General features: G+C 39.9%; 1 protein-coding gene across 3 annotated transcripts in view; it reads right to left on the bottom strand.

The window, feature by feature from the left end:
* Window positions 1-20556, bottom strand: part of KIF26B (kinesin family member 26B) — a 312433-nt gene that overhangs the window by 106605 nt on the left and 185272 nt on the right. For all 3 annotated transcript variants that reach the window (XR_012774798.1, XR_012774797.1, XM_075496030.1), the window contains exon 5: window positions 7513-7696. Coding sequence is in view for 1 of the 3 variants with exons in the window: in XM_075496030.1 (XP_075352145.1) it covers window positions 7513-7696 (184 nt within the window). In the remaining 2 variants the exon portion in view is untranslated. The remainder of the gene's footprint in view (window positions 1-7512; window positions 7697-20556) is intronic.

The raw sequence follows: 20556 nt of genomic DNA, 5'->3' as shown, positions 1-20556 counted from the left end.
ATTTTCCCATTTCAGATGTAAACCTATTCCTTGCTGTCCACCTCCTTTTACCTGCCTGCATCTGCAATGCTCCAGGAAACCATTATGCTAGCATCCACTTGCCACAAGCTCCTCTCTCTGGGATCTGCTCCTTGCCAACTGACCTTCGGAATCCCATTATCAGGAACAGCAGCTTGTCAGGCCAGAACTGTGGAAGCACTTCCTAAGCTTTTAACAGCTTGCAAGTGGGCCAAAATGGACCCGTTGCCCTTAAACTGGCTCATTACTAGGTAGGGGCGAGACCTAATCTTCCCCTCCTAAAGGGGCTGGCTAGATTATATGGCAGAAAAGCAGCCCTGCTTCTCTGTGTAGGAATTCTCTCTTGCATGGTGTAAAGTTCAGGCAATGGGCCAGGTTTTCCCTTAACAGGCTTGGTTGATACGTGCTCCTAGCTCCCATGAAGTAGCAGCTTCTGCACTTCACAAAGAGAAGGAACAGCAATTATGGCCATTCTCTGAATTGTGGAAACATGACTGCATAGAAATTTCTTTAAAATACATCTTTCTTTAAACCTCACAGCCAACCAAAATGCAATCTGACAGACTCCTGGTATGTCTGGGTTGGTACTTCCACATCCAGGATAAGCTTTACTTTAGAGAAAGACAAACTAAGTGTGCATAGAAAATACAATCGAGGGAGGTAAGAGATTATTGTTTATAGCAATTCTTCCAACTTCTATTAATTTCACCTTTTTCTTAAAGCAGCTTGAGGTATTAAAACTCCTCGCAGAAAAGCCTGCCTAGCAGGAATCTAGCCAAAGAGCATGAAAGCCTCCATCAGGTCCAAACAGTACATTTCGTGAGGAAAATCCCAGTTCTGAGCAACTCTGTCTGGAGGGCAAAAGGCCATGTGGATTTCATTCCAAGTGGAACCAACTTTTTAATTTGTACAACAACCACGTTGACAACAAAGATGAACACATATGTCTCCTTTAAATGCCTCAACGGATTGTCCTTTTTTTCCCCCCCATTTCAGTTACCATGGTGACTTTGGGCAAAACCAGCTTTCACCTCAGAAATTGTTTTCTGTGATAAAGGGTTTAAAATCGCATTTGTCATCTAACCATTAACTTTTTCCCCCATATACCTGAGTGATGAAGGAGAGAGAACCTCTGCTTTACAAAGGAAAGAGAACCTCTTTCATCCTCTCTGAAAAACCTTCAAGATGGATGGCAGTGAAGTGAAATACAGAACTTATTTTGCAAGTTGAGCTTGTTTTTTGCTGACCTTAACACAGGTTTTCATAAACATCTGCTTAATGTATACCATAATATTGCCATAAAAATCCTCACATCCACCAATCAGCTAGTCCAAATGCAAACTCTGATAGTAGAAAAGGAGGTTTCCTATATCTTTTGGACTTAATCAAAATGCACGTCGATTTTGTTCCCTTCAAATCAGCTTTGCAAATCACATAAGTCTAAGAATGTCTCTTTACTTTCCACTGCACTGATACAGTTGACACAGCTATTGAAAACATCTTTTGACAAAGACTATTCAAATCATCATTCTTACAGGCTATAGCCAATAGAATATTTACTCATTATTAACACACATATTGCGCTGTTATAGCTTGGATTAAAGCATGTCAAGGACAGTGCAATTACTGTTGCCCTACTTAGTGAAAAGTCCAATAAACTATTTGAAGGCAGTGGATAGCTGAAATACTAGCAGTTTGCAAACCCAAAGCATTGGCGTACACTTCTGTCCCCCCCAGAAGACAGTTCTGAATCTACTCAGAAACCTGAATTGCTTGGGCAGTAGGGCTTTCTTCAATGTTACTTTTGGCAGGAGTACATGTAAACAAGAAACAGCACAAGCTGAAGCAGCAGGGACAGAAAGAATAACAGGGAGAAGAAAAGCTTGAACAAACATTGGTACTGTAGGACAAAGAAATGCCCTTAAACCAAGGAAGGAATGAGACATTGAACTCCTAGCGGAAAGGACCTGGTGGAGTAAGAACGAAAATTGCCTTTGGTTGCTTCTCTCTGTCAGCATTCAAGATTTTGTATTTCCTTGTAAAGGAACTGAATTGCACTAACAATACCTGATCCATTCCCTTCATAACCTCTTTCCCTATCTGGAAAAAATCTGCAAAGCACTGCATCTTGACTAGCCACTTGGATCAAAAGTATAGTAGCATGTTATCATTGTGATAACAAGTATCATGTATCAAGTATCATGTGGTCATTATATGATCAATATACAAAGTGGGATGGTATGATGTAAGACCATCTTTTGATTTTTAACAATGATACTACCACTGCCTTTTTTAGGCCAAAGACATAAGGCTCTGCCTGTTAATCATCAGTGGTATTCTGCCTTGTGGACCTCCTGTCTCCAAAGAGGCAAGGAGTATCACACTTCTCCCCAAACAAATGTGTTTTCCTTCACCGAACGAGATACTCACCAGCTAGCCTTTAGGGTGGAAACCTTCAGTGGGGCTCGGGGAATTGGGTACCAGCTCCCAGTGACAGTCACAAAAAGTCAAAGGAATGACACAGCTGAGTGCCTCTGCAAATCCTCCGCTGTTTTGGTGGAGGCACTTTCAGGTCAGACAAAACCTTTCTGATGCTTCCAGATAGAGTTTTATGCAAATCAACGTGAGGAAAAGGTAAGCTGCAGACTAATGTAAAGTGAATAGTAGATTTTAGGCATATTTCAATCAAATATTGTGCTTTAATGGAAGATAAATTCTTACAGCCAGGCACTGAAATATTATTTTTAACTGAGCCTTCTTTAGTATATGACACAGATCCTTAGGAGAAAGGTGTATGACTCAGGAGTGTCTATCACACCATCAATCTCCTACCAGCATATTGTGGGCATTCCTGGCATTTGGCCATGGCTTGGCTCCCATTCACAGCCCTTCCCAGCCAGGCTCCACGCCCAGCCCCTGCCAGGAGACTGGCTCCCACATCTCCCACTCGCTTACTAGACTCTCAAAAACCCCTCTCTGTGCTGCTTCCTACCCTGCCTTACACACTTGGAAAGGGCTCCTCAGAAGCATCTGCAGTGTAACCTATTACTCCCCCTTCAAACATTTTAATAATCGCCTCTTCTACAACACCTACCAAAGCTTGACAAGGGGTATCTAATATTAGACTGCTGATGGCTTGAGGACACTGCTATCAAGATGACCGATCATACCTCATTGTTTCTTCTTGCTTCCCATCTCTCTGTCTGTTTGGTCTTCCTCCCTACACTGAGACTGTAAGTGCTCTGGGACAGAAACAGGGTTTTTTGATCTGAATTTATACATTATTTATCAAAATGGGGCTGGGCTCTGCAAGCAGGAGTCCTAGTGCTACAGAAAAATAAAAAGTAAACACAGTATCACAAATTACAGTCCATTTTCCTAATAGGTTGAAATGACTTCCTGACGAAGGTTCAGTGATGACTTCTTTCTCCCTGGTAGAAACCTTTTGCATAAGGATCATTTTAATCCACAAACATTGCTATTTTATTTTCAGATTAACAAGTACCAACAAACAAGAATTCACACTAAAAAATAAGTAAAAGTAAACTAATCTCTGCCCAAACATAACAAATACCTCTCAGTAAGAGTTTTATAAGACTACACACAGAAAAATAATAAATGAATGAAAGCACAGAGACCACATCCAGTCATCCTAAACCCTGTCCCACCTGAAAACAACCTATTTATTAAGGCTGGCATAAAATTTTTCATACAAGCTGTTTTTCATGGGTAATGTGGGATTCAGCAAAATAACATATTTCACAGAAAGAACATTTTGGATTTTCATCAAAAGTCTTGGTTTAGTTTTAGTTTTGTTTGACAGAAAATGAAGGGGGCGGGGAGGGAAGGAGGAGGGAAGCAGATTGGGGAGCAAACCTAAACAAACCTTACTAGAATGCCCTTACACTAGTTAATATGAGTGCAGTCATGGAATAATTCATTATTTCTGCATGGAAAGCCTTTTTGCTCTGTTTCTTGGCTCGTTGTCAGAAACAACAAAATAGACTTAAGGAGTATGTTCCAGAAAATAATGGGACTTGGGGAAACTGCACACACAGTCATCCAGGACAGTAGCACTCTCTCTGTACGTAAACCCAGTGAAAGCAATCTGCCACTCTCAGAATATGATGACTCAAAGACAGCAGAGAGAGAAGGAAAAGTGATGCTCAGGCTGTGTCAGTTTATGGAGCAGGACTGTCGCTCAGCCCAAAAGAAAACTCTGCTCTCAGGAAACAACTGTGGGGATACCACACTATCACCCGGGGTCAGCTCCCTCTGCCAGCAAATGCAAACCCAAAGCACGTGTGTATGTTATGACCCATACAGGCACTGTTAATATATTTGCAACATGGTCACAAACCTTTTATCTTACTTCAGGGAGAGCTTTTTGGAAATGAGTGCAGCAAAGAATCTGATCCTCTACTACTTTATTTCACTTTGACACTGATGTATTTCTGCTAGGGTCAATGGTGTATCTAACATTGAAGTAAAATGGTGATTTTGCAGTCCCAACATTTCACTATTAATATCATCTTCGTTCTTCTATGAAGCTGAACTTTGGCTTTCAAACAATACTTCTTCCAAATTCCAGGCTGGTACAGTTTGATTTGCAAGGCCTTTTGTAAGAAAAGGTGTGAAGCATGCAACCTGAATATGTACTTTCTAATTCTCTTCTCTTTGTCAGTTTAGACTCTCTGGTTGTACCCATATCCATACTAACTAAGCTGCTAATTAAATTTAAATATGTTGCTGATAGGCAAATCATCCTAGTTTAACTCACAAAAATTATATGATAGCTGAGAAACTCTACAATTTTAAATCAATCATTGTCATCAGTTTTGCAAAGAGAAGTAGAATCTTTGAAATTTCTAGTAGAAGTGAAAATGCAAAATGGCAACTGTTTGGTGGCAAGTTCATTTTGGAAAACTGTGAAACGAAATTTAACCTCAAAGTCTAAGCTTTGAAGTACCTGACTTCCTATCCCACAGCATCTCGGATACCCACCTACGCTGGCAAACTGACAGCTCTCAAGCTAACACCAAGCCAGCAACATCCAGCATCTGTGCGGGGGGCTCCCAGCCCTATAGCAAAGAGCCTGCCTCCCCAGAAGCCCTTCCCGGGGCAGTCTGTGCACAGCTGTCCCCAGGGGTCTCAGAAATCCAGAGTCCTTGGCAATGGCCAGCCTTCCAGTTCTGGTAAACCAGACTTTCCAGGAACAAACTATCATGTTAGAAATTGCCCAGCCCACTCAAACCCAAAGTGAAACAGTTTTATCACACTGGGATTGCTGGCAAAATGCTAGTGAAACGTAAACCAGAAAAGACCCTAAGTGACTGAAAATAATGTTTAGCTTCCCTGAACCCCCTTCCTCCACATGGGTCCACATTTTATAAATGTATACCTTTGCAGAAAACACTATATGAGAGAAAATGCTGAGAAAAGTAACACAGTTTTTAGCATGCTCCTATCAAAACATATGCCAACCAAACTGAACAGAACATATATAAATAACAACAATAAAAATTAAAAGCAAACAAGCTGGAAATTCCATTACCTCATCTGAAGTTTTCCCAGTCTGACACATAAATTACATTGTTATCCTGCAGTTATTTACTTATTATGCCTCGCACCTATTTCTGACATGTTAAAATGAAAATTGTGCTACAGATGTAAACTTATGGGAAACTTTGATGAAAGTATATAAGCTTTAGGCCATAATTATAGGGTAACTCCTAGAAGAAACCAAAGACGTGAAAAATGAAACCGAAGTCCAGAAACTGCAGGACAGACATATTTTTGCTAATGGAAATATGGGGAAAAAAATAATTTTCTCTATTTTGACTATATGAATCAACCTAATTTGGTTTACTACTTTGGAGAAGTATGTGTTAAAACATTTTTTAAAACCTCTTAGCTATTTCTTAAATACTCTGATAGTTGCGGGATGGTAAGTCTAAACTGAAAAGAAATATCCTCCTTCATTGGCTGGACTGCAAAATTTCAGTCTTACGTACACAGCTGGAAAGCCTGGAGCCTGTTCTGGTACATAGTTTTGATGAAGAAGCAAATCATAAGTCTGTTTGGGCATATTGCAAAAGTGTTTCCCAAACCCTGTCCACTGGAAACCAATGATTAGAGGAGCAAGAAAGGTTCAGATCAAGCTTGTAGTGTTTTGACAGAGAGTGTCTGTGTGTGCGTAGACCCTTTTCTTGGGAAGGGGGAAAACCAATAGTCAGGAAAAGTGCCCACACAGTTCAACAAGGGAAATTAGTCCCTTGTTTTCATGAATACACGCTTCATTATTCCTCAATTCAATTTTTATTTTTATTCTGATATACACTCTCCCAAGCACAAAAAAGTAAGAATCCTGAGAGGATGGCTTCTACTGTAAATATTTTCCATAGCAGCTTCTTACAACCATGAACAGGTTCGAGCTTACTCCTCCTCCCACTAAAGTCAGAGTATGCATCACTACTAACTTTTATAAGGTCATGACAGATTTGTACATTTCTTCCCACCTACCAGGTCAGAGGAAAGGAAGGGAGCCCTATGTGGGGGGAATCCCTTTTCAAACAGGGATTAAACCGTCCATGAAAATAATACCATTGTTCTTTGAAAAAAAAGAACTGGAACTGCACAACATAAGAAAGTGAGTATCTAAAATCAGCAATGAAAATTCTGCAGCCCATCCTGTGCTCAGCACTCCTAGATCATACATTACAATTTCTCTTCTAAACACAAAGATTTTCACCGAATTCATTGTCACTGCTTAGTATTCAATGAATATGGCAAAGCCACACACACAGATGCTTGCATAAAAAACTACCTCGATTAAAGCAAACTGCTGTCCTCAGCAACTGCACACGTGTATTCCCAGATGTAATCCCAGGCTCTCCATTTGTGACAGGGAAAAAGGAAGGGCCACTCAGACAAACAACAAAGCAACAGCAAACTATATAGCCACCTTCTCCATCACCTCAACCATTTTCCATTATAAGTATGCACCTAAACAGAATTTTAAGAGGGTGAGATTATAGAGAATGGGAGGAAGTAACATGACAGAACGAAAAAGGAGCAATTCATCATTGCAGTCTGGACAGCAAGGGGATCAGGAACCCAGAATATGCCACAGCAAGCAAGTACTACACAGTTTAAACACAGCTAGAGACAAACTGCTCCAGAAAGCCTAGCAGAATGGGCATTATCACCGCCTAGTACCACCGTGGTCCCAATGCAGGTGCATTTAGTGTAGCTGGGCCTTGAAATGTATTACTGCTGCACAATTAGGTCTGGCTGTGTTCTAGTCAACTTCAACTTTATTAGTAGTTCACTTGCATTAAGTAACTTACACTGTTAGGCCTTTGTACGCGTGTTCAGGGACCGACTGCAGTAAAGCCAACCAAGAAAGGACATGGTCTTCCTTTAATGTTTTGCGTGAGGATAAAATCTTCTCCCAAAGAAAACAGGTGTTTTAGTGATACTTGCAAGGCCTACCTTGCCCAAACCGGGGGTGTCTTTCACTTTGCTGACTGCCCTCAACAAACATGGTGGTGCAGGCGGTGGGGAAGTCTGAAGGATACTGCTGAAGCTGGTAGAGAAGAGAGGAGATTCAGGAACAGATGATGCAGAAGGCCTGTGCTTCTTCTTTTTGGAAGACAGGTTCAATTTCTGAGCGGCTCTGTGGGAAAAATGAAAAGAGTAAGCTAAAACAACATCAAACTCATCAACAGAAGCAGTCAGGAATAAATAAAGGTATTTATTGGGTTACTATTTATGTAGGATCTCGGTTTTGATCTCATTGATCCCAACTGTTTTATAATTCTGGTTCTTCACTTATTATTACTAGTTTAATGCCACTGACTTCACAAAGTTGCTCCAAATTTACATAGCCTTCATTAAGTAGGGTCACAATCAGGCCTCTGGCACTATCTCATCTGTTGAAACAATTCAGCCTGCAAGAAAGCTCCAAAATGTCCAATTAAATCAATGAGCTATACAGCACTTTCTGTTCTAAAATTAAGTTCACTCACCAAATGGTTCACACAGAATTGTTTGTCATTCATAAGCCTCTGATTAGAAAATGAATACTTGTGCAATGTTTGGATGTAAGCAGCCACTGTTAAGTTAATTAGTATTAAATGCTCAGGTGAATTTGCTGAGGTGTAAGAAGCCTTGCATTAGCTGTTTTAAATTTTTATCACCTCTTAAAACAGAAGCCAGTCTAAAAACTGAACAAACAGTGGCCATTGAAAATACTGCTCTTTGCAATGAGATGGGAGACAATCATACCAACTACAGCTGCATTAACCACTAAGCAGGGAAAACAATGAAGACCGGTTTTAATACTATTCTTAGATATAATAGTATTCTTAGATAAGAATGCTGAAGTTTGTATAGACTTTGATCAAAAACCTAAGCTTTTCTGGAACAGAAACACTGAGTACTTTTGTTTTGCAAAATGTTTTATTTTGAGAGACAATTCAACATTCAGCCTTTGTTGCAGCTGTTTTGTTCCAACACTTGTGCATTCTGCACTGCCCAGTGATAGTGTTAATATTAATCACGCTGTCCCACAGTTTCCCTTTTGTAAAATGAGCACTTTAAACAGAGCGGGTCAACTGGAGTACCATCTCAAAGGGGAGATGGATATAACAATTCATGAGGTTACTTTCATGTTGTTTGCTTTGGCAGACAAATTGTGACTTAAGATAGGTATAATAGTAGTTTGTGCTGACAGTAGCTCTCCTTACCTTGCTGAAGTGTGACAGTCAAGACCAATAATTCTAAATCCTTCTAAGTTTTAAGCAGCTTTAGCTCTATTACACTGGTATCAGTATATATTACCCAACAGTGAACTTACAGAAGTAATTACATTATTTTATCCCAAGGAGTCAGGGAAAAAAGACTGACTAGATATATATATATATACTCATTTCAGTATGCAGGTACCTTGTGTTTGTATCAGGTGTCTCAGACACATGAAGAAATTACTGCTGGGCATGAAGTTGCCATACAACAGCGGGTTGTGTGTGCACTGTGTGCACTGCCAGTATGTATCCTTTTAGCCTATGGCAAGTGCAAAGCAGTTCCAGATAGATTAGTTTTTAATAAAAGAAAAACACGGTGAGATTTTAATTGACCTGACACAGAATTATGACTCAGAAGTTTCTGTACCACCTCCTTGTCCTTGTCCTTCCCTCTGGCCTACAGACTGCAGTTCATAACCTGGCCCTGTCTTTCAAGAGTCTGCTTTCTTTTTCATAGAAAACATAATCAAAATGCATTGGTCAAATCCAAAGCAAAAAGCATTAATTTTTCCTTTTCCTAGCAACATTTCAATGGCTCGAGAGGATTCAATTATTTCAGCTTCCACACTGTCCATCACTAATGCTTTTATGAAGATGCCCACGCTGAATCAAGATCTTCTGTGTGTCTTAGCTTCGCTAGAAAATTATTTTAAGCAAAATTTTGTACTATGTGCAACAATTGAAAATACAACTGTTGGCCAAACACACTGAAAAATTTACTCCCATAGTCAAGCTCAGTAGTCCAGTCTTAAATATAGGCAGTGGCTCCACCCACTGTGGTCATACATCTGATCTCATTGACTCACCTCAGGTGAAAACACATTTCCTAAAAACCATTTTCTAAGTTGACTGGCAGAGCCATTATCCCTCTTGCCACTACATGCTTCTCCAGCATTTGCTGTTCCTTGTACAAAGCTGATAGTGTAATACAAACCACTTCTTGACCCAACCAAGCCCATAGCTGGCATTTTCTTAAAGAAAAAACATTGTTGGAGGTACACGGCCTTTTCAAAACCTTGGAACTATATTCTAGTTTGACAGTTATAACCTTTGAGATTGCATTTAGATGGAAGAACCTGCATTTTGCTTTATATTTTTGGCCTGCAACTGGCAAAATATGTGAAAAAGCAATGAAGTATATCTCACAACTTCATGGGGTTTTCTGTTTTTCCCCAAGGAGAGAAAATCAATGCCTGGCAGGCTAGAAAATCATTTACAAGCCCTATCAGACTTGACTGAATTTTGAAGGGGATCAAAAAGGCAATAAGCCTTCAGGTAATTCCCAGAGCATTTAACTGGGAAGAAAAGGATATTTTAACCAGATGCACACTGCAATATGACACAAACATATACAGTGTGGCCTTCTTGTGAGCACATTTGCATGAGTAAAAGCATTCAGCTTCAGTGGCTGAACACAGTGGGTCATGCCAGCTGAAGCTGATTTGGCCCTGTGATCTAGCATAGGAGGTTAGAAATTCTCACGTTTTACTTTTCAAGGCAAGTCAGAGGCCTGGCTCTCCCATGCAGACTCTGTGGACCACCAGACTTCTCGGGCAAAGCACCAGGCTGGACCTTGGGAGTCCTGATGCCGCTGCAGCTCACGGCCTGCCCTGCCCAGCCCAGCCAGCAGCTGTTTAGACTCTGCTCTTTGTACAGGAGCCAGCTAATTTGTTTTCCTTTAATATCTAGTATAATAGGACTCTGATTTCCACTTGCGACTATGCATACTACTGCAGTAATGGTAATGGTGATGAAGGCAGCAAGACTTTATGTATTGACAACAAGGCGATCATACTCCAAGTTACTCCCACTTGAGCCAAGTGATATGAGCTATGAACTATGCAGGGTGCGCAGTGGGCTCCAGTGCAATGCAAACCACTTCCCTGCTGTGTGCGGCATGGCTGCGGTAGGGATTGTGTCCACAGGGACACAGGAGGAACTTCATCCAAATTAAATTTTTGACGTGCGTAATTTAAACTGTATTAGACCACTGTGTGGACACATTCATTCACAACAGAACTGTCTTTAATGTCAGTTTACTGAATTACCTTCCCAAGTAATGCAGATTTAATCCAGTTTAGCTAATACACTTTGGATTCACGTCTTCAGTTAATTTTGATTATTTTTTCCTGAGAGTCTCCATGTAAACAAGCAGCTGGAGACTTTTTGAAAGCTTACGAGATTTGTGGCAGAGGAAATAATCACAAGATCAAGATCTGAGATTGCAGGAAGGGCATTAGAAAGCTGACTAAAGTTCAATCCAAATAAAACTGATGGATTGCTGGCAGGAAAGGGGAACTGCTTTGAATCTCCACCTGATCCATGGCAAAGACTGAGGTTGTTTCTTGAAAGGACATTCCCTGCTTTTTGTTTTTTAAAATACAAGTTTAATAAGGTATATCTTTGGGCAGTCAGAACATTTTTCACCTCCCGCCTATGCAGAAATGGTAATATATTTTTCCCCTTAAAACTCCATGGGCAGGCTGGGATTTTCAAACACATTCATTGTAGAGCTAACTGCCCTACACTGGAAGCCAATTCATGACTGACAAGAACTTCCCGAAAGCTGAAGATCCTCTGTGGGATTCATTGAAGAAATGGAAGTAAGCCAGCTTAGAGGTAATTCTGAGACGTGAGGGGGCAAAGTATGCTCTTTGGAAACTTGTCTAGGGAGATGAATGAACAGAAATGGATTAAATAATCCATTTTTAACACAGAACAAAGGCACTGCTAGGGGTGATGCAAAGATCTCTGCTAAGAAAGTTATTCATACTACTTATAAGCAATACAAGAATGAAGTTGATGAAACTCTTTAGACAGAATAAAAGGCATTACGGAAAGCTCTGTAAATACCTTGCTTAGAGAAGTCACTGGGTAATGGTTACAGAACAACATACATAGGAAACACTGTGGAAGGAACAGTTTGAAAATTCATGGTTTCTAAATTAACTTTGGCTGCTCACAAAAAGCAACTTCAAAACCTGATGACAAATCCATATGTCCACTTGTTACTAAGCAAGTCAGGGAGAAAAAAAAAAACACCAACAAAACAAAACGATGTGATACAGCACCTAAAGAAAAGAACAATAAATAAAGCCTCCTTGCAATACATAACACTCGTGTGCCTCCAGCTCGAACAGAGTGGACTGGGACCTCATTTGGCATAAATTCATATAAGATCATGAACTTCAGTAAGCCTGGCTATGCCAGCTCATGGCGTATTTGCTTCCTCTCAAGTAAGAAAACAGGCACTGCTAATAAAATTCAAGGGACACCTATTTATACTGATAAAAGAAATTATTTTTTCACCAACACATCATCCAAGGCAAAATTAAAACTTTAGGACTCACTGTCAAAGTAGAGGTCAGTAAGGCCAGCAGGTTCATTAGATTCAGAAAGAGATCAGACATTTAAGTGCATAATTAAAATATTATTCACACTTGAGTCAGCAAAGATCATCATTGATAAGTAACACTGACTCTCATGCTTCAGTACCTGACACACCCCTTCACCACTGACATCTGAAGAAATTTCCTTAGGTGCATATCTCTGTATAATTATTCATTAGTGCAGTTTCATATTACACTATGATACATCCAGTACTTATCACCCTTGGAAACAGAATTCCAGATCATAGGGCCCAGTGAGCTGGCATATCGGTTTCTGTGTCAAAATAAAAACTGTAAATATGCTCACTTTCATATCATATGTTCCACAGAGAAAATGGCTCTCAAGCTGTGGAGGCTAAACAGTCATGTGCTGGCTAACTTTAATGTAAATATTTGCAATTTTCATTAAAACTAAAAATCTATTTTTCTTTATTTGGAGGCATAAATTTCATTTTATAAGACAAATACTCTCCGCTGGGTGCACCGTTCAAGGAGTAAGGTATGAACTTTACATGTGCAAGGGATGGCTTACCAGAGGATGTGCTGGTTTGACAAGCCCAAAGGAGATTAATGATCTTCCCTAGTAATTAAAACAGTATCTTTATTTATCCGAAACTGCCTTGCCTGGTGTATCTTAGTGCTGAGTTGGAAAACAGATGGAAGTTTAGTTTGGAAATCAGTCTCCTGAACAAACGTATTTGTGCAGATATATCACTAGTTATAAAATACATCTACATTTGTGACCAACGGTGTCCGTTACCCAGCGTGAAACACTCATATCCTATGGTCTCAGGCTGGACACCTAAAAGTGAAAGACACCATTACCCAGCATCACCTTCAAAACAAAAGCCCTACCGATGATTTTTTTTTTTTTTTGGAAACCCCAGCCATAATTCTTCCTGTAGAAAAAGTAGAAATTCCTGACTGTCACTACTTAAAACGTGGTCTGCATAGTATTTTAGTTAACTAAGGGAATGTCAAACAAAAATATACTGGAAGCCTGCCATTAGTTTTGATTATTTCCAACTCAAATATTTGCAAATATGGGCTCGCGGTGTATTTTCCATTTTGAGTAAACAGGTGTATATAAAATGAGTCATCATATCATATAGGTCCTCATGTAGCTGTAAGGTAAAAACGAATGGGATACAGCAAAATTACAACCATGCAGGCTTTTTTTCTATGAGAAAAGCCAGTCTTGATTTTTGGTTACACAAGCTCACTCAACAGCTGCATCTTCTCCAGGATCTCTCTAGTTACTGAATTATGTCAGTTATATGCTGCCTACACAAACTGGACACAAGGCACTAAATGGGATGTTCAATTTTTTTAATTATAGCGATCTAACCTAGCTTCTCTGAATCATCACCAAAAGTGATTCTGTTTCTCCCAATCACCTGTATAGGTGATGCAGGCTCACTAAGGTGACATTACAGCCAAGTTGACCTGAGTACTACCACCAAAAGGGGAGGCCCCATACCTGCCACTGCCCTGTCTGCATACTTCCTTTCCCTCCCTTGCTTCTTTCCTCACATTTATTTTGGCTTGGCTGCTACTGCTTTAACCTCCTGAACTGGCTCGTGCCAAAGGCTGCTCTAAATCATACTTATTTGACATGGCTAATATGCCTGAATTACTATGGCAAGCACTTCCCTGACCTTAAAATCTGAGGCACGTGGTACTAAATGTGGTTTCATGCAAAATCTCATCTTTCTATTTGGAGGCCAATGATCTGGCCAGGAGCCATGGCTTCCTTTGTGCCATGCCTTTCTTTGTATCTTCTAAAGCAAAGAGAACAGTGATGCTTTACAGGATGTTTAACCAACAAGCTAACAGCTGTGCTCTCCTGCAAGGGGCCAGGTTGCCTATCCACCATCTGCTGCAAAACGGGGGTACCACCTGAGAAGCATTCTCCATGGCAGCGTGAGAACAACCTCCAAGGGCTTTTTCTCATAGCTCTACATGGAACAGTTTTTCTCATCCAGACTGAAAGCAAAAAGACAGAGTGACAAATCTTGCCGTTGGCTTGCCATGTCCCTTCCCAGCCCACATTCCCTGCCTTCCAACAGGACTTACAAGCTATGAACGAGAATCAGGGCAGCTTTACTCCACTTTAATTCTCTGTGTGGCCAAACCCAGGGCCGTGGTGTTGCAGCCTAGTAAGACATGTAAAGAATGAAATAAGAATCCTCAGAGGAACATTTCCTGGATTTGTAGTTCCAGTAAGATTCTTAGTATTTGTGTTTAATTATTTTACAATGCCTTTAAAATCTGGAGATAATTTGAGCTTTCTGCTTATGCTGTAGAAGGTATAATAAACATCTCTCTAATGCCCAGTAAACACTTGCCCCTTATTGTTCTCTTTATTTTTATGCATGCATTCAATTTCATAGCAACAATAAAGCTGTCCCAGGCTGCAATCTTTCACTTCTTGGGTGGTTAATTCAGATGTTTTGGCCACAGTGACTTAGTGACTGTGCTCTCCCCTGGAACTATATTGTAACTGTCCAGAAACTCATTATTTTTAACTTATTTAATTCTAACAGAGTCAAAATAGGGCTTCCAACTTTATTCAGGACAGGTCTTATAAAATCTGAGGCTTGTTGCACACAGGCAATCTTAGTGAAATTAACAGCTCAGACCTGCTCTTTATAGCAAGTTCAAATTTGTGTAAATTCACTGGCAACAGAGCTGCTCCTAGGTTGTACCAAAATGAAGATGATGAATATGCTTGAAGACCAATAGCTTAATGAGAAGCTCAAAGTCCTACACAAGTACATATTGCAGGACAGAGGACTCATATTCTACCCAGCTGTTATTTGGGTGAAACTCCCAGTTTTAGAGAAGGATATGACAAGATATGAAACAAACCACTTCTCATGTGATTACTGGTTGATCCACAAGATTCTCTTCACCAGGTATCACTGTGTTCCAGTAAAGGTCTTTTTCCCTAACCTAAAAGTTCCTGAAAAACCCTGATTCAGTGACAGATGTCCTTCTGTCTTTGGTAACAGGATCATTAATTAGCTTTCATGCATAGAGGTAATGTTGGCCAAAAAAATAACAAATCAAACTATCACATTTGGAATTTCTACAAGAAATCATACCCTTGTCCTTCAGTAGTACCCATCAAGAAAACTACATGTTGACTCAATAGCTCAATACATTTAGCTAGAGAAAGATCACTTCTGCTCTTTCTTTCCATTTCTTTTTCTCTTCATTCTCTTCTCCTCTTAGTACTATTCCTAAATTTCAGGCATTACTGATCCAGGTCACCACACACACTATAAAAATGACCAGATTCACCTTTCCTGCTGTGTTATTGACTGCAGACACACATAATCAACCTGCATTTTTAGAGAAAAGAGTGATTTTGGTGACCAGCAGAAGGACACAACTCTAAGAAAATGTTCAGCACTCAAACGCAGAAGACAAATCACTAGTCATTTTTTTTAAATAGTGGGTAGAGGTTGGTTTTATTATTAATCTAGCTTATTTTTCTCTCTGAAAAATGCTTTTATAAAAAATGGTAGTCAGACAGATGACAGTGCTCACAGCATTATCCCATTCTTGGAAATCTCTGAGGATGAGTTGGATATGTGTCACTGCATACTTAATGCATGAAGCAAGCTGAACCGTTATACTTGGATAAAATAAAATCAGATGTTTAGCACTAGTTTAATATGGGAAGAAAATCAGCTACATTTACTATAACTCAAATGAATTCAAATGTAAGTACTTACCAATTACTGCCATGGTTACTTGGCAATGCATCTTCAAGTCCCATGGGAAAACTGCATAGGCAGAGGACTGACGGTACATACGAAAGTATTGCCGGTACATACTAAACATTTAGATCATAAGATGCCAGCATTGCCATTAGTTAATAAGAAAGGAGATGTGCACTGTTTTATATTTGTACTGTTATTGTGTAAAACAAGAAACACACGCAGATCTGTCAGTCTTCAAGTGTTAGATGGAAAATATTAGGGGCGTAGATGTACAGTTACACCATCTTCTCCTGAAAGTACCACCAGGGGTGGCTGACAAACAGATTTTCCCCATGTCTGAGACAACCCAGAAAACTTCAAACCGTGGGACAGGACTCCTGGTTAGCCAGCCCGTAGCTGACCCTCCTCATGAGCAAGAAGTAATGACAGTTATGACAACTCAAAAATGTGACTAACAGCAGCTTCTTGATGAGAGGCCCACAAACCACTGGCCATTTAATAACATCCCTTAAAATCACATAAAGCAATTTCTTTAACTGTAAGTTTTATGGAGCTTATACGATTACAGTTATTCTATTACCTTGGATGCTAAAGCCTGACCACACACTGTGTGGAAAGCTATTTTGCTTCATCTCTGTTGCATTCAGCAAAAACCTCTCATAACACCAGGAGGAAAAGCAGCCAGCACACAAATTCACAGTCCATTTTGTCATTGTTTAACTTTCCGGTTGGCAGAACAATTAAATAGATACATAAAAAGGCCAAAAGGCAGGTAAGATTTACAGGGTTTTTTGCCTCATCAATATTTTGGAGGCCAGCACATTTAAAATAACACCAGTATACAAACGGTAAACTATTCTGACATTGCAGATGCACTGAAATTCAATGCACTTCAGCCCAGCTCTGACAAGCAATCTCCTGTCATAGTGAAAAATACTTCCTCTAAGAGTTCCTGTTAGTCTTGTCTTGTACTTATTTAAGTCACTACCATGAGATAGTGATAATTCTTTGAGACAAGTTGTTTTCAACTACTGGAGACTATCACCATTACTATGTCTAATATGCTAAGGTCCAAGACTGAGGTCTTCCTCTTAACAGACTGCACACATGCTAAAATCAGTCCAGCCCCAACAGCTTATAAGCAAAACAGACAAAACAAAAGACAGACATTTGATGATCCCACCTTCATGAAGACATGCCGAAGCACAAAGAAATTCATGAATGGTGGCAAACAGTAATTTAATCTAGATCTCCTCAGCAGATTCACACATAGTTACGGTGGTTTTGGAGGTGCCTAACAGCATCCCCCCAGTACCTACGAGCAGGGTATGAAGATGACGGGGTCAGACTCTTCAAACCAGGGCATGGAAGGAGAACAAGAGCTAATGGGCATATGTTGAAACAAGAGAAGTTTGGACAAGGAAAAGTTTTTTCACCCTGAGGACAGCCAAGCAAGGTCCTGCAGTCTTTGTCCTTGGGGAGGTTTAAGACCCAAACGGATAAAGTCCTGGGCAACCTGTCTGACCTCAGAGCTGAGCCTGCTTTGAGCAGGGGGTTGTATTAGAAACATCCTGAGGTCCCTTCCAGCCTCTCTGATCCAATGATGCTATGAAAGAAATGTTACTACAATTCTGAAAGCAATAAAATATTATGCTTTATTTTTACTTTCAAAATATCTTTTCTCAGAAAAGTTTCAACAAAACCACTTAGCATCTGTCTCAGCAATTTATTCAATCCAAAATTAAAGTTTTCATTTTTAGAATATTAATTTAAATATAACTGAAGCAAGTGTCAAACTACAATTTCAAACTGAAAAAGTTAATAACTGCTTCTTTTTGCAAGGATGTAACCAAAACACATTAAAAAAATTCTTGATTCTTGTTCACTTTCCGGAAGGACATAAGCTAAACCAGCAGAAGCTGATGAAGTAATTTAATTTGAATGAAATCCACATTTCTTGCTGGGAAAAACATCTGACAAAAATTTCACCCAAGTCACTTTCAATGTTTTGTTATAAGACCTTCTATCTCTATCTACTGAAGATTCAGAAAGCAATTCTACACAACACTAAATGTCCTCATACCCTACCATTTGCAGGGGAAGTCCTATGCACCCAGCCTCTTGCAGGAATGCTCAGCATTCTGCTAGCTCCGACCCCACCTCCTTTGGGAGCTGACCTTAATATTTAACCTTCTTTAATCATGCTGCAGAATGAATTATTACAAAAAATTATGAAACTGGAAAACACTATTACTGTTGGCAATTACTGTTATTTTTTAAAGAAACTTCTTGTTCTTGTTTTTCTATTTCCAGTAAAGTGAAATAAAAAACAACATAAAATTAAATACACCACACAAAGTAGTAAGACATTGCCAGGAAGAAGTGAACTGTATAGATGTGTGGCTCAGGCACCAACAAGCAGAATTTATAAGAGATGTAAAGCCTTTAATCTGCAGCTTTTTGCTTATTACCTGTACAAATTTCAGTGGAAGTCAATTAATCTTCAGTTCTCAGAGCACTTCTCAGACAGCTGGGCATACTGCTAAACTGAACAAGTATTAGACATGTATTTTTGTTTCTTAGCAAAAGTAAATTTTTGAAAATACCTCTAAAAATGAAAAAATAAGTCATTTACAATGGCTCAAAATTTTATGCCAAAAGTCTTTCTCTAAATGCATCCTGTCACGTATAAAGAAGACAGAGAAATGTATTTGCTGTTTGATTTCACTTGGATCACAACATCTTTTGTGATTTGTTGATAATACCCATATTCACACCTCTGTTCCACCTGAATAAAGTGCCAGAAACTCATGCTCAATATTGATAAAATACAGCTGAGACTGATGGGTGCTGGGGGAGGGGGGGAAATCACAGGAACTGGCAAGGGTCTTGTCTGCTCTTCCAGATCACCAAAGGGACTGCAGTCTCTGTGTCTCATGGGTCCATGGTAGGTATGACAAATACAAGCAGCAATATTAGCCAGAAAAATCTTTTCCCTCTTACAATGCATAGAATACTAATCCTCTTCTTTCTTTTTGGATACAGACCTTGCTGTTGTAATATATTTTTATCATCTGCAGCCCAGAATATTGCTGTTTGCTCTAATGAGAGCTAGGCATGAATGTTTCACTTGGTGCAGTCAGAATGAAAGCTCATTTCCCAAAGCTTAGAGATTCAGCCATAACTCTGAGCTCTCCTCTTGCCATCCTATTGTCTTTCTCCACCATTTTCTAGTCAAGTGTTAGGAGCATGATAAGCTTTCTGTTCCTTGTCTTTCATAAGACAACTCATGCTCAATAAACACATGAAGCTTTCCCAGAGATATCTGCACCTGAAGCTTTTCTTCCTGGACAGCTGGCCTACTGAAAGCCGGGTCAGCACTCTCAGCGCTGGGGTCTCCTGGTTCCTCCCTCTCCAACGACCCATAGGTTCCTGACCCACAGCACCTACTGCTTGGTGCAATCCTATCAAAAGGCACATCCCCTATGTTACAGCATCTTGGTAGAAAGCAAATTCTTCTAAAAATCCTGGTCCTTATCATCAAAGCAAACAGTAGGCTAAAAATTACCTCTACCAACAACTCAGAGAATACTTGAAAAAACGGGAACAAAATTACTCTTCCAAGAGACCTCTCACTTAGTAATGAAGCTCCCTGACACAAGAGATCAGGCCACTGCATTGCCTTCAGAACAGAATCACTTCTCTGTGAAGTTCTTTCTTTGATGAGAAGGTCTGGAAAATTGGTTCATCTACCTCCTCCATAATAAATATCCCATAGTCAGGAAACCAGAACATCAAGCTAGGAATCTTATGGACAGAGTTTTCGGTTGGACTTGGAAAAGGTTTCCGGTACTTCTTTCTCTGCACACCTACCTCAGAAATTCCTATAGTTGCCAAAGTACACCTCTATGGTCCTACAATACATTTTATCCTGCTCTCCCATTTGCTATACAGAAAAAGCTTATGAACACAGGAAGTAAGATGCAGGACAGCCTGCAGCCAGATCCTACCATCTCTCTTCTCTATAACAAACAGCTGCAGTTTGGCCCCTGTCATATAGCACCCTAAGAATAAGACAAAAAATGTATTTCTTACTGTATTGCTTTTATACCAGACAGAGGACAGGAGAAGAAGAAATGGAGAAAGATAGCACCTGGGACAAACTCAGCACTGCAGTACTCTCGTTTCGAATGGTAAATCTCTACTGCTTTGAAAGGAATACATCAACAGAAGCCTGGAATTCAGTGGTGGTAAATCAAGCCCCCTGCAATGAGGAGAGTACAGTGGTGCATTTTGTAGAACTCAGCCCCTGAAATTGAAGATGAAAATGCATAGGCAGGAAAAGCAGAGAGGGAGAGAGAGAGATCACCTATAAAGGTGCAGAAAACAGTATCTCTGTAATGTCAAAGATAAAAACACTTAAGCTGAATTTCTGAAAATCAGCCACGTGCCGTGGCTTCTTCTGCTAATGAGCACACAGCTGGACATTGGCTAAGCACCCCATTAAAGGCCCTTGATCAAACCCTGTAGCTTAACTTGACACTGTTGCCAAGTGCTGTGTAATAGAATGAGACACAACTCCAAATTTCACAGATGTCTTTGTGCACTACT

Source organism: Mycteria americana, chromosome 3, assembly GCF_035582795.1.
Source record: "Mycteria americana isolate JAX WOST 10 ecotype Jacksonville Zoo and Gardens chromosome 3, USCA_MyAme_1.0, whole genome shotgun sequence".
Taxonomy (NCBI): Eukaryota; Metazoa; Chordata; class Aves; order Ciconiiformes; family Ciconiidae; genus Mycteria; species Mycteria americana.
This window is presented reverse-complemented; position numbering and strand designations above follow the sequence as displayed.